This window comes from Primulina eburnea, chromosome 3 (assembly GCF_022965805.1).
Source record: "Primulina eburnea isolate SZY01 chromosome 3, ASM2296580v1, whole genome shotgun sequence".
Lineage (NCBI taxonomy): Eukaryota > Viridiplantae > Streptophyta > Magnoliopsida > Lamiales > Gesneriaceae > Primulina > Primulina eburnea.
The window spans coordinates 21,272,693-21,285,613 of NC_133103.1; the positions used below are offsets into that span (position 1 = coordinate 21,272,693).

A 12,921-nucleotide genomic window follows, 5' to 3' on the forward strand; every position below is an offset into this window, starting at 1 on the left:
CTGGGACAGGGAGGTCTTCTTTTCCCCGTCTGAACTTGGATTTGTATGGGCTAGCGGATGGCGGCCAAGAAGAATCAGAAAATTCGAAAGCTGTTCTTTTTGGCGCTATTATGACTGAAGTTGATATATTTTCTGAGGAGATTCAAACAACTGTATAGTCTCTATTGTACAAGCTTGATGATTATTAAAAGTGAAAATTCAAACACATTCCAACGATTGAAGCAGTTCAATGAAGTATTTCATGAAGACGCGTCGAGCGACAAAACATTCGAGTGCAAAATGACCCCGAAAGACGGCCAGGATGGACCCCAGCAGCCAGAAACACGCGCCCGAGCGGACCAAAATGCCCGGCCTAGCGCGTCCCCTGCACTGCGCCCCCCGGCACGGCTCTATGTGAGAACAATGTACTCCCACAGATGAAAATTCCCGCCCTAGCGTGCCTCAGTGCAGAATTTAATATGAAAACCTAACTTACGACTTTTGTTGTATTTTTACTATTTTTATAATTAAACAAGTTGTGTAAACATGACTGTATAAGAATATTAATCATTATTGAATGATTTTGTGATTTTTCTTTCAACAAAAAAGCTTCAACTTTGTGCATGTTATTGAATATTTTATCAAATCAAACATAACAAAGTAAATATTTTGTGGCGTTTGTCGATTATTCTTCATTCGGATTATTAAATACGAATTCTTGTTAAGGTTTATTTGAGTTCAATTGTTTATTTGTTGTTACACGTTACATGTTTTCAATTATTAAAGATCCGGGGCTAAAGAAATCTTGTTGTTCCTAAAATCGAGAGCGCAACTGGGTCTTGTTCGTGTTTGCCTTTCTTGGGTAACCGTATTCGCATCCCAAGTACTTCCAGCAAGAGATAGTACAGATCCAAGGAATTCATCATAAGAAAATAAAGAATTAAGCTTTATCGAATATGAATACAGACTAATTAGGAAGTGACTTGTATTATTACTGATAGATATACCTTAAGAGGGAGGCTGAATTATTACATCGTCTGATCTCACCAAGTGAGCGAAATGGTCCCTAGAACTTGAAGGACTCCCCTTCATTTTTATGCTATCTTCTTCCTCAAGGTCCTGTAGGCGAATCAAAGTATTCTTCTGACAACTTGTTAGGACAGCTTGAATTCCGTGAACTGGAAATATTAGATTCAGGATCAACTAGTAGATCATTAAACAGGAGCAATCCCGCATCACACTTCGTTTTAGCCTAAAAACGAAATATCGACTATGAGTTAAGAAACCATTTATTAAAATATTGTAATTCAGACCATTGTAAGTGTGAAAACCATGATATAAGCAATATAATTCAGCACACCTTGGATTCAATTTTAGAATCTTCCACAGATGTGATATTTAAGTCTGGAATGACTGAAGCTGAATTTCTAATCGGCTTTGATCCAACCACAGTTTTGCTGTTCTGGCAGGAGCGTGATACACTTTCCGAAATGCTTGCACTACAAAGGAAGACTTTACACCGTGATATCGACTCCTGCACAATTACCAACCAAATAGGTATATTGACTTGCAGTTCCCACACTTCCCAGGAACACAAACAAATGTAACAACTACAATAGGTACTTTTGGCTTATCTTTGTCGTGTAGTTCCTTCTGTGTTATCTTGTAGTCGTGCATAAGCCAATCAGTTCGTTGTCCGTGGGGGCCTTGGCCATCGAAATATTCAAGACTCGCTCTCCACCCACTAATGGACGAGTCAAATATATCTTACAAGCTGCCCATTTGTCTTTCCAAAATCCAAAATCAGAATCCTTTTTCTCATTTGCATCTACTAGGTACCAAATTCCTTCTGCAAGAAGCAGCGAACTTTTTTACACTTTTTTTTCATTTAGGGAACTGTAAAATGGTGGTTAAGCATGCCCAAGAATCTTTAATATTTTGCTGTATATGCAGGAATATCACGATTTAACAGAAAATTACAGCTGAAGTCGTGAAAGCATGATTTTTAACTGTGCTCTACCGAATGAATCAACATATGTCGGTGAATGCTAATTGATGGAAAGACATATTGAGGTATAACTACGATGATTTTGGCAAAAAACATGAAAAACATCTCAGATCCACGTCCCTGTTAATGAAAAACTATGCCTAAGCACTGAATCATCAGCTTATCTAGTTAAATGAAGAGCAATAACTAATTAATTATGCGTAAAAGATCAGTTTGATTCAGCAGATTCAAGGAAATAGAAAGGAGAGCTTGAGCCAGAGAAACTCTACTGATTATATCCTCGCTGCCATACAATTATAAATCAAATCTTTTGAACTTGCACTGAAATTAAAAATATCACTCATATCTTATATTCAAATTTTGAAGTGTATTATAGCTTATTGGATATCGATATTCTAATCGAAACTCAACTATTTAGCATTTCCCAATTATGAGAGAAAGATCAATTTTTTAGTTTTCTCGAAACTAAAAATAATAATAATTTAGATTTGAGTTCAAATCGACCCATTTATTCATCTTGTTCGAACTTAATTATCACGTTCCATTAAAAAATGCTCCAAATTCCAACCTTATTTAGTTATTTAACTTGTTTAATGTTAAATGCATTTATAAAAATAATAAAAATTTATTGTGTAGTATCAAATCTTTATTTTTTTGAGCAATATATTGTATCAATTTTGAAAATCAAATTAGTGGCAAAGGAAAGTTGGGAACACAAGTGGTTAATGGGGAATTGCTGGCAAGCTTCTTGGGCCAAATTTCCATAACCCAACACAATCATTGGACGGACATATGTTCAAGATCCATATCTTGCAAAACTACCATAGTCAGATGATAATGTTATAAATCAAATCTTTTGAACTTACAGCGGCCTAAATGACATGTTTTAATTGTTATGCTACACATGCAGACACAAGCCTACTACAAAAATTTCTCTTCCAATAACGTATAATTAAATAATTTATGTAAATTGACTATGTGATATTAACTCTAATGCTATCTCGGGTATTTTTCATTGGTGTTATAAGTCAAAAGCTGGTGATATCGGCAAATGCTAACGTTTTAAATCATATAGCAGTTCAAACTTCACGTTTTGATTGCTATGCAATCAAAAGACAGCCACAGAAGATGACTGAGGCAATTGTTATTCCATTAACTCTACTCGAACATCAAAATCTGCACGGGATCGTCAACAAACCTTAGCTATTCGTTGGATCTTGGAAGCATCATTCAAACTGATAAGAGTTAATAATCAATTCCATAGTATTTTCCTCAATCACAATCACATTACTGTAGTTATGGAACGCAAAGGAAGCATGATCAAGCTTTTATATAAACATAGATCTTCAATTGAAAGAAAGAACAATAACAAACACATATAAATTAAAAAAATGGCAGAAACCTTAAAACTCACCTTTTAAATTCCTAGGGTGGTACTGGAAGGGGCTCATATCTGCTAGCACGTTAGCTGGGAGAGAAAATCCTCGAGTGTATCGATCCAGCAACAAAAAACTCTGTTCATCACTCAAAATCTGACCAATTTCAGCAGTGTAAGAGGGCTCTGCTGGAGGACACATGGTAATCCAATGCAAAAAGAGTGCTACAAACACTTGATGCCTTAACTGGGTTCATGAGAAAACAGAGCAGGAAAATTTTGACACTCGAGCTGACTGATGACAGACAAGTTTAAGGTCGTGACAAGAAAAATTATAAAAATCCCATTTGTTAGCATACACACAGATGAGCAAATAGTAACTAGGCGAATGTTTTAAGGATGACTTGGTTATGCAGAGATGTAGGTTTTCATAGATCATATTCTACTTATAATAAACGTATCGTTGACGAGTTTTGGGCTTTATTCTACAGTGAGATGCAAGTTGATATAAGTGTTAAATCTGATATTGATACATATCGTGGTGAAGTTATGGTTCTGAATTCCATCCCCTTCCCCCAGCCAAGTAACTCCCGTAGCTTGTTTTATACATTATTTTTTAATAATAATAAACCTATAATGTTCCAAACCACAAAAAAGGCTCAGAAAGAAGCTGACTCTTTACATACACGACGACACCCACTAAGGCACAAAATGGGCTCTGCTATGGGAAATATGCTTCCTTCAGAGGTATTTCCTGAATGTAGGGAGTCATCCCCCTACAGACAAGCTATCATCACTAAAATTGTAAGTTTTGACAAACAATTATCATTGTTTCAATAGATTTTTCGAGGTTCCTGTAAAGTAGACGATTCTTAGAATCAAAAGTGTTACAAGTTGGCCAAACATACTTTCAGGTTTGTATCTTTCTGTTAATGATCTTAATCAAAATTCATCTAGTCAAACCAATCCATACCCATATGTTAATTCATAACAGGTTCCATCTAAACAGAAACAGATTTGCCATCAAGGCCAAAGAAGACAAAAATCACACAGGAAATCCTCAGAAAATAACTAAATGTCCACTATTGCATTCAAACAAGAACACCATACTGCAAAAGAATGCAGAAAATTACTCTAATTATGAGAAAACCGCAACTACACTGCGATCATAAGTTGCAACAATTTCGAGAAACCTCAGCTCAAATAAACCCTACTAGGAATTTCAAGAACTGCTCACCAAAAACACCAAGATCACTCAGTTGAAAACTCAGTCCAAGATAACAAAGCATCGATAACCAAACCGAAAAAAATACAAGATTTAAGCAAACAACTCAAACAAAATTCTCCCGAGAACAATCAAAACTAATAAAAAAAAGAACCCATAAACCAGAGTAAAAGGGCGAAAACCAAACCTTCTCATTCACAAGGCAAAGCGCGCAGCCCTTCTCACCGCGTCATTTGCGAGGCTAATAAAAAAATATTACTGGCGTAGATGTAAAATATGACTATCCCACATTATCATCAATAATATTTACGTACCTTCTTACTTTCCCATTTCAAATAAAACAAGTTGTACGAAATGAGAAAATCGGGACTTCGTATATATAAATTTTTTAAACAGAAAACGAACTTTTCATTGGGCCAATTTAAAAAATGGGAGTACGTGGTCAAAGATTTAAAAAATAAGAACTCTTTTTTTTTTTAAAAAAAAGAAGAGTTGACTCTTGATTAGTTAAATAAACCTTAATTAAAGTTAACTTCCTCAATTAATTGTTCTCTTCTCTTTCTTCTCATTCACGCACAAAATCCCCATAAAATTTCCCAATTAAAAGCTTCCAAAATTTAAAGAACTCATCTACTCCATCTAGCTCTTCCGCGTATCAGTAAATCGAAATTGACCACGGTTGCTCAGGTGTTGTTGCGCTCATTGCTCAGATCCAGATCTAAATCTACTCCTACATATTGCCCCCATTCTTCTGTATCTGAAGCCGTCTATATTTGAAGAAAACTACAGTAAGTTTGCTCCATTTTCTTTGATCAGCTCATTGTGTTCTTCATTTCATGCAGCGATCGACCAAAAATAAGATGAATAATCTGTGTCGTTCATCAAATCAAATGTGGATTTTTTTCCAAACGAAAAAAGAATTCTTCGTGGTCGACCAAAGAAAAAATTTTGGTGGTCGACCACGTTCTTGTTTTTGCCGAAATTAAGTCGGTCGATCGTGATCATATTGGTCGACCGACATAATTTCATGGTCGACCAACTTATTTTGTGGTCGACCATGTGCGTTTTTTTTTTTTTGTTATTAAAACATTTTGCCCATTCTAATTATCATATTTGTTTGTGCACTTTGTAGATATGCCAACAGTTATTGTTGTTCATTTTGATGGGAAATGGGAAGTGATAGAGGGGCTGGTTTATAAATGGAATCCAGGGGCCAATGTAAAGTTTGTTGCTATTCCAGTGGATGATGATATTTGTTATTTTGAAAATTTAAAAAGTGAACTATATAGAACTGGGAAAGTAGAAGACACTTCCAACTTGAGGTTGAGTTATCTATTAGATTTGCCATGCAACATTGACCGACGGTTTCGGTTGGGATTAATTCTAGCAAGCGGACTAGGTCAAGTTATAGTAAATGGACGAACAGTCCAAGTATCGATCCCACAGAGACTATTACTTAATTACTAAGATTCAATTATTTTATTTAATCTAGGCAAACAATAACGAGTGATTTGATTATTATTTCAACTACGTAACTTTTAAACTAATTTATGCTAATTTTAATGACTAAATCAAATATCAGAGAAGCTTGGGACTTGGGATTTTCAAATTTAAATAAAATGATCGGGAACGCACAACGGTAACAAACTCTGATTAAATTCAAGCACTGGAATTATTCGACTAGCAATTATTCGTAGTCACGATGTAATCCTTTAATTTAATTATAAATCTATTTCTAGAATTTATAATCCTATTTTCATTTAACAGTCCAATTATTTCTAATTGAATTTAATTAAACAAAAATGCATGCATCAACGATAGAATTACAGCTATCGCCTAAAATCGCACACTGAAACCGAATACTATTTCTAGTCGGTTTAACCGTGTGTTGATTAATATTTTCGAAGCTAAATTCAATCTATTCTCTTTCGAGTCAAGATTGAACAACAAACATGCAATTAATTGGCCAATTTAAAAGCAAGAAATTTACGCAAATATTAATCAATAACAAGAATTAATTTCATAAATCAAACAATTCAATGAATAAACAAAAATCAATCGCTTGTTCCTATCGTGGTCCCGATCACAAAAGAAAACTACTCCATAAATTCAAAACTAAAATCAAATTTAATAATTAAATTCATGTCTGAAAATAAGAAAATAAAAGAGAAGATGAAATCTCAATGACGGTGCGCGGATCTTGCGTGTAAATTGCGCTGTTTTCGCCCAAGTCGTCGCCGTCTTCAAGATGCTCAAAGCTTGCGCCTCTTTTTCTCTCCAAGTTGGCTGCCTCTCTGAAAATTCAACAACCCAATTAATGTCTAGGTTTTCCTCTTTTATTCCTCTCCAAAATCACGAGCAAATCTTCGCAGGATCTCGATCTGATATTGCACACACGGACCCCGTGCTTGCATCCGGAGAGGGGTCTGTGTAGGTATTGGATTTTTTCTTTCTCGAGGATGGCTGACACGGACCCCGTGCAGGGGTCCGTCTGGAGGTCCGTCCACACACTGTAATTTGGATTCTTGGATGGTGAGGTACACGGACCCCGTGTAGGGGTCCGGTTACAGGTCCGTCGAGACTCTGTAAGTCGTGTCTCCGCAATTGAAGGGCACGGACCTGTCTCCGGGGTCCGTGTTTGGGTCCGTGCTTCCTCGGCTGAATTCTTCTTTTATTGTTGAATGACACGGACCCGTCTCCGGGGTCCGTGTTTGGGTCCGTGCTTCCTCGGCTGAATTCTTCTTTTATTGTTGAATGACACGGACCCGTCTCTGGGGTCCGTGTCTGGGTCTTTGTTTCCAAAACTTTTGTGTTTTCTCCTATTTTTCCGGGTGTTTCTGATGTGGCTTTGCAAGGCTTGACTTTTCTTTCATTCTTTGGTCTTCACCCACTTTTGGTCAAACCTGCAAATAGCCAAAAAGAGACGAAATAAGCGCGAAACTCGGAATAAAAATGCCAGATAAGCACGAATACGACAAAATAAGATCCCTAAAATGCTATACAATTCGTACTTATCAACTCCCCCACACTTAACCCTTGTTCGTCCTCGAACAAATCAGATAAAAATAAAGATGAGAATATTTCAGATTCAGAACTCAAGTACCACAATCAAAACTTCTCAATTTGTCAAACTCCTTCACCCCCGGTCAAAAGATCACGCTTCGCATATCACAAGATTCGTTTTCGTCGCAATTCAAGATTCAAAAATTTACCCAGTAAGGATCAACAGAACAAGATGTGTGTAGTGTGCAGGCCAGACTCGTACTCATCACTCGCTACTTGGTTTCATGATCACTTTTTTTTTTTCGACGCCCCATATGCTTGACTTTCATGCCCCTCTCTACTAAATGTTGAACAACAATGACTTGGTTAATAGGTCTTTTCAAGCTTGTAACGTAAGGCCAAGGTTCACGGCTACAATAAAAGTATGGGAATAAAAAATGAGAGGAAATAAAAATTTATCCTGCAGCACATTCATCCAACTTTCGACTCGTCAACAATTACTGTATTTTCATCATTTTCAGAGCTCTATCATCTTCTTTCTTTCTTATTGTCCACCAACTTTCACCCACAAATTTTTCGGGTGTTTTCAATACTATACACTTTCCTCCTTTGTCTTTTTCTCAGATTTTTTTTTTTTTTTTGAATAAGAAGTCATTGACTCCTTCACACATATTTCTTCGATCCCTTAGAGTAATTCGAACATTTCAATGTGCACAGGAGATTTATTTCTCTCACATGTAGGTAGGAAAAAGTGTATAGGCTAATATTCAGGTAGTTGATGTGGGACTTAGAATAAATGACAAATGGGGGCTAATTGTGTGTCATTGACACACACCATTCGATTTTCACAGGCTCAAGAAGGGTTACTAGAGATAATAAATGATGTAACGGTCAGGCTTGAAAGGCTCAAACGGTCCAAAAATCGCCTAAATCATCCCTAAGTCATCATCGTTCGTATTTTCGCTTCGAGGGCTAATCAGACAAGTTCTGGGGATTGTTGTTCGAATTTTTTATTTATTTATTTTTTTTCACCAATTCACTAGCAATGAGTAAAAGTTTGACTACGTGCATTGAAAGAAATGCTGATACAGAACTGGTTCATGTCTGGCCCTCTCCTTGAAACTACGACTCCTCTCATTCAATACTAGGTATGAAACAATTTCCCGGGTGATCCAAAATCTAACAAATTAATCCGATTATTAAGTGAAACAAGAGTTCATTGTCTAGCAATAGTCTCATCCTACGTGAAAAGTGATGTTAAGTGTTGTGCAACGATGTGTAACAAAACTGACCCACCCCCACACTTTGACAACGGCACTGCCCTCAGTGTAAAATGATATAATATGAACTAGCAAGAGTGTCAAAACAGAAACACTTCCCTGGTCGAATGTCGAGTACGTGGTGGACAGAGGGAGCAATTTATTGCGCATTATCTACGTTGGGTTATTGAATTCATAGAAGTGTATGACACGGACCCCGTGCAGGGGTCCGTAGTTGCATCCGTTCAGACTCGGGTGATTGGCAGTATTGAAAGTAACAGACACGGACCCCATGTAGGGGTCCAGGTCGTGGTCCGTGCAGACTCTGCCATCCTATTTCGCCCTTTTTTTTCATAAATATATACGAACCAACCCAAATGTGACGCCATAAATATGCAATTCTTAAGTTCTAGAAATCAAAGTTGAAACTCAATCAAGCACACAAGACTCAAGAATTGTACAGAAACTTCCCTGGTCTGTTCGAGATTTTGAAACCGATCGCCCTGATAAATTCTCCCACACTTGATAAATTCCACCGCCAGTAGATAAATTACCTGCACCACCATTCACTGAGATTAACTCATCAACTGAATACATAAAACAAAAATAAAGAAAACTAAAATGAAACAGGAACGAAAACTAAAAATAAACACTGGGTTGCCTCCCAGTAAGCGCTAAATTTAGAGTCGATAGCCTGACTGTACTCCCTTTGATTTTAGTTTGGATCCTGCAGATCCACTGCGGTCGGCTCATCGGGTATGGCACCACCGTGATAAACTTTCAGCCTATGCCCATTCACTTTGAACGCTCCAGTTGCGTCACTAGTGATCTCCATTGTCCCGTAGGGGAAAACTTGCGTGATGGTATATGGTCCTGACCACCGTGAACGCAACTTACCTGGCATCAATTTCAGTCGAGAATTATATAATAATACCTGTTGACCCACAAAAAATTCTCGATGGACAATGTTCTGATCATGCCAATGCTTGGTTTTCTCCTTGTAAAGCTTGGCATTCTCGTACGCCTCCAACCTAAACTCATCCAATTCGTTTAGCTGCAACACTCTCTCTTCACCTGTGGCTTTAACATCAAAATTCAGAAATTTGGTAGCCCAATAAGCCTTATGTTCAAGTTCTATAGGTAGGTGACATGATTTTCCATATAACAATTTGAAAGGGGACATGCCAATGCGGGTTTTAAAAGCAGTGCGGTAAGCCCAAAGTGCATCGTCGAGTTTCCTAGACCATTCTTTCCTCGAAGCACCGACAGTCTTCTCAAGAATGCGTTTAAGTTCTCTGTTCGAAACCTCGACTTGGCCACTAGTTTGGGGGTGATAAGGTGTTGCCACCTTATGTCGGACCCCATACTTAGCCAACAAACTGTCAAATTGACGACTTGCAAAAGTGAGTACCCCCATCACTAATAATTGCTCTAGGTGTGCCAAAACGTGAGAAAATATTTTTCATAAGGAATTGAATGACAACCCTAGAGTCATTAGTTTTGCATGCAATTGCTTCTACCCATTTAGACACGTAGTCTACTGCCACCAAAATATATTTGTTCCCAAAAGAAACCGGGAATAGACCCATGAAATCGATACCCCACACATCAAAAAGTTCACACACAAGAATATTATTGAGGGGTAACTCAGTGTCTCTTGGAGATATTACCTGTGCGCTGACACTCGGGACATTTTGTGACATACTCATGCGCGTCCTTAAACAAGGTAGGCCAATAAAAACAAGACTGGAGGACTTTGGACGCAGTTCTAGTTGCCCCAAAGTGGCCTCCAGCCGGACCAGCATGACAATGAAACAAAATTTCACTTACCTCTTCATGGGGAACACATCTCCGGATTATGCCGTCTGCGCATATTCTAAACAAATAAGGATCCTCCCACAAATAATATTTCAAATCTGAGAAAAACTTCTTCTTTTGCTGATACGTAAGATGGGGAGGAATGAACTTACTTGATAGATAATTAACAAAATCGGCGTACCATGGTAAATTGGTGATCTCAAAGAGTTGGTCATCCGGGAAATCATCGCGAATAAAGTCATTACCTTGAATGTGATTCTCCAGACGCGAGAGATGGTCAGCAACCTGATTTTCTGTTCCTTTCCTGTCGATAATCGTCAAGTCAAATTCCTGCAAGAGAAGAATCCAACGAATTAGCCTTGGTTTCGCATCCTTTTTAGACATTAAGTATTTCAAGGCCGAATGGTCAGTGTGCACGACAACTTTGCTCCCTATTAGATATGATCTAACTTATCCAGAGCGAAAACCACAGCAAGAAGCTCCTTCTCTGTAGTGGCATAGTTCAGTTGGGCAGCTGACAGTGTCATGCTAGCGTAGTAGATGACATGAATGCATTTTTCTCGCTTTTGTCCCAACACTGCCCCTAGCGCTGTGTCGCTTGCATCACACATCACCTCAAATGGCGACCCCCAGTCAGGTGCTATCATCACAGGTGCTGTGATTAATTTCTCTTTCAAGATCTGAAATGCCTGTACACACTCAGCAGAAAAATCGAAAGGCACATCTTTTATCAGTAAATTAGTCATAGGCTTGGCAATGCTAGAAAAATCTTTTATAAATCGTCTGTAGAATCCCGCATGCCCAAGGAAACTACGCACTCCTCTAATGTTGGTTGGGGCTGGGAGTTTCTCAATCACTTCAATCTTAGCTTTGTCGACTTCAATCCCATTTTCAGAAATTTTGTGCCCCAACACAATTCCTCTCTCACCATAAAATGACATTTTTCCCAGTTCAAGACTAAATTCGACTCCTCACATCTTTCCAAAACCCTAGACAGGTTAATTAGACAAGTATCAAACGAGGAGCCAAATACAGAAAAATCATCCATGAATATCTCAATAAAGTCCTCAATCATGTCATGAAAAATTGCCATCATGCATCGTTGGAAAGTCGCTGGTGCATTACATAGACCGAATGACATTCGTTTATATGCAAATGTCCCATAAGGGCAAGTAAAAGTAGTTTTCTCCTGATCTTCAGGGTCAATAGGAATTTGCATATAACCAGAATACCCATCCAAAAAACAATAAAAAGAATGGCCAGCTATCCTTTCCAACATTTGATCAATAAATAGGGAGGGGGAAATGATCTTTACGGGTGGCGTCGTTAAGTTTTCTATAATCGATGCAAACACGCCACCCCGTAACAGTTCTTGTGGGAATTAATTCATTATTATCATTTTTCACAACAGTGATCCCACCTTTCTTTGGAACGACTTGGACTGGACTGACCCACCTACTGTCAGAAATCGGGTAAATAATACCTGCGTCCAGTAGCTTAATCACCTCTTTCTTCACCACCTCTTGCATGGCTGGGTTTAGACGTCTTTGGGGTTGGGTGGATGTCTTGTGATCAGCCCCCATCAGAATTTTGTGCATGCACATGGAAGAGCTGATCCCCTTAATGTCTGCAATGCTCCAACCTATGGCCTTGATGTTATCCCTCAAGACTCGCAGCAGTTTTTCTTCCTCCTTACCTGTCAAAGTAGATGAAACAATTACTGGCAGTTTATCATTATCAAGCAAAAATAGATACTTTAAGTGCGAAGGAAGATGTTTCATTTCTAGGATCGGGGCTTCTTCGATAGATGACTTTAAAGGTCTTGGGATATGCCCAAGCTCCCCAATCCTAGAGTTTACCGTCTTCGAGATTGGTCTGCCTGCTTCCAGGTACTGCATGTATTCCTTAACATCCTCATTTTCCAACTCTCCTGGACATGAATTTGTCAAGCAAATTCCTAAAGGATCTTCACCCATCAACTCCTGCAAACCACACTCAACAAGTTCGTCAGTAGCATCAATTCTAAAACAGTAAGATGTATCATTAGGATATTTGATGGACTGAAAAACATTAAACACCACACTCTCATCATTCAATCCTAACACCAACTCACCTTTCTGTACGTCTATAAGAGCTTTCCCAGTGGCTAAAAACGGTCTTCCTAAAATAAGAGGAATCTCACGACCCTCTTCCATTTCTAACACCACAAAATCCACTGGGAAAATAAATTTGTCAACCTTCACTAAGACATCCT

At 38.2% G+C, this 12,921-nt stretch overlaps 2 protein-coding genes across 6 annotated transcripts; both read right to left on the reverse strand.

The window, feature by feature from the left end:
* Window positions 1-1,047: 1,047 nt before the first annotated feature.
* On the reverse strand, window positions 1,048-5,010 carry LOC140827283 (uncharacterized). 5 transcript variants are annotated; one of them, XM_073189934.1, is made up of 6 exons: window positions 4,813-5,010; window positions 3,402-3,519; window positions 3,186-3,277; window positions 1,603-1,828; window positions 1,340-1,513; window positions 1,091-1,231 (listed from the first exon to the last, which is right to left on the reverse strand). In XM_073189934.1, exons 4-6 carry the CDS (start codon window positions 1,654-1,656, stop codon window positions 1,091-1,093), a joined length of 369 nt encoding a protein of 122 aa, XP_073046035.1. In that variant the 5' UTR covers window positions 1,657-1,828; window positions 3,186-3,277; window positions 3,402-3,519; window positions 4,813-5,010. The 5 variants fall into 5 exon arrangements, 4 of the variants coding, with proteins under 4 accessions (XP_073046035.1, XP_073046034.1, XP_073046033.1 ...); XM_073189933.1 differs by having other exon boundaries at window positions 3,402-3,609; XM_073189932.1 differs by having other exon boundaries at window positions 3,402-3,609; window positions 4,775-5,010.
* Window positions 5,011-9,564: 4,554 nt separating this feature from the next.
* LOC140827080 (uncharacterized) lies at window positions 9,565-11,608 on the reverse strand. The gene is made up of 3 exons (XM_073189683.1): window positions 11,135-11,608; window positions 10,849-10,997; window positions 9,565-10,228 (listed from the first exon to the last, which is right to left on the reverse strand). Exons 1-3 carry the CDS (start codon window positions 11,606-11,608, stop codon window positions 9,565-9,567), a joined length of 1,287 nt encoding a protein of 428 aa, XP_073045784.1.
* Between the last annotated feature and the right edge of the window lie 1,313 nt (window positions 11,609-12,921).

Excerpts from the sequence above, each read along its gene's own strand:
- LOC140827283 (XM_073189934.1), bottom strand. The coding sequence starts at position 1,656 with ATGCACGACTACAAGATAACACAGAAGGAACTACACGACAAAGATAAG. Across the intron at positions 1,514-1,602 it reads ACGACAAAGATAAGCCAAAA|GAGTCGATATCACGGTGTAA; the intron begins GTACCTATTGTA and ends GTAATTGTGCAG. Across the intron at positions 1,232-1,339 it reads ATTCTAAAATTGAATCCAAG|GCTAAAACGAAGTGTGATGC; the intron begins GTGTGCTGAATT and ends TTTCGTTTTTAG.
- LOC140827080 (XM_073189683.1), bottom strand. The coding sequence starts at position 11,608 with ATGTCATTTTATGGTGAGAGAGGAATTGTGTTGGGGCACAAAATTTCT. Across the intron at positions 10,998-11,134 it reads AGAAGGAGCTTCTTGCTGTG|GAATTTGACTTGACGATTAT; the intron begins GTTTTCGCTCTG and ends CTTCTCTTGCAG. Across the intron at positions 10,229-10,848 it reads GAGATCACCAATTTACCATG|TTTGTTGGCTAAGTATGGGG; the intron begins GTACGCCGATTT and ends TCAATTTGACAG.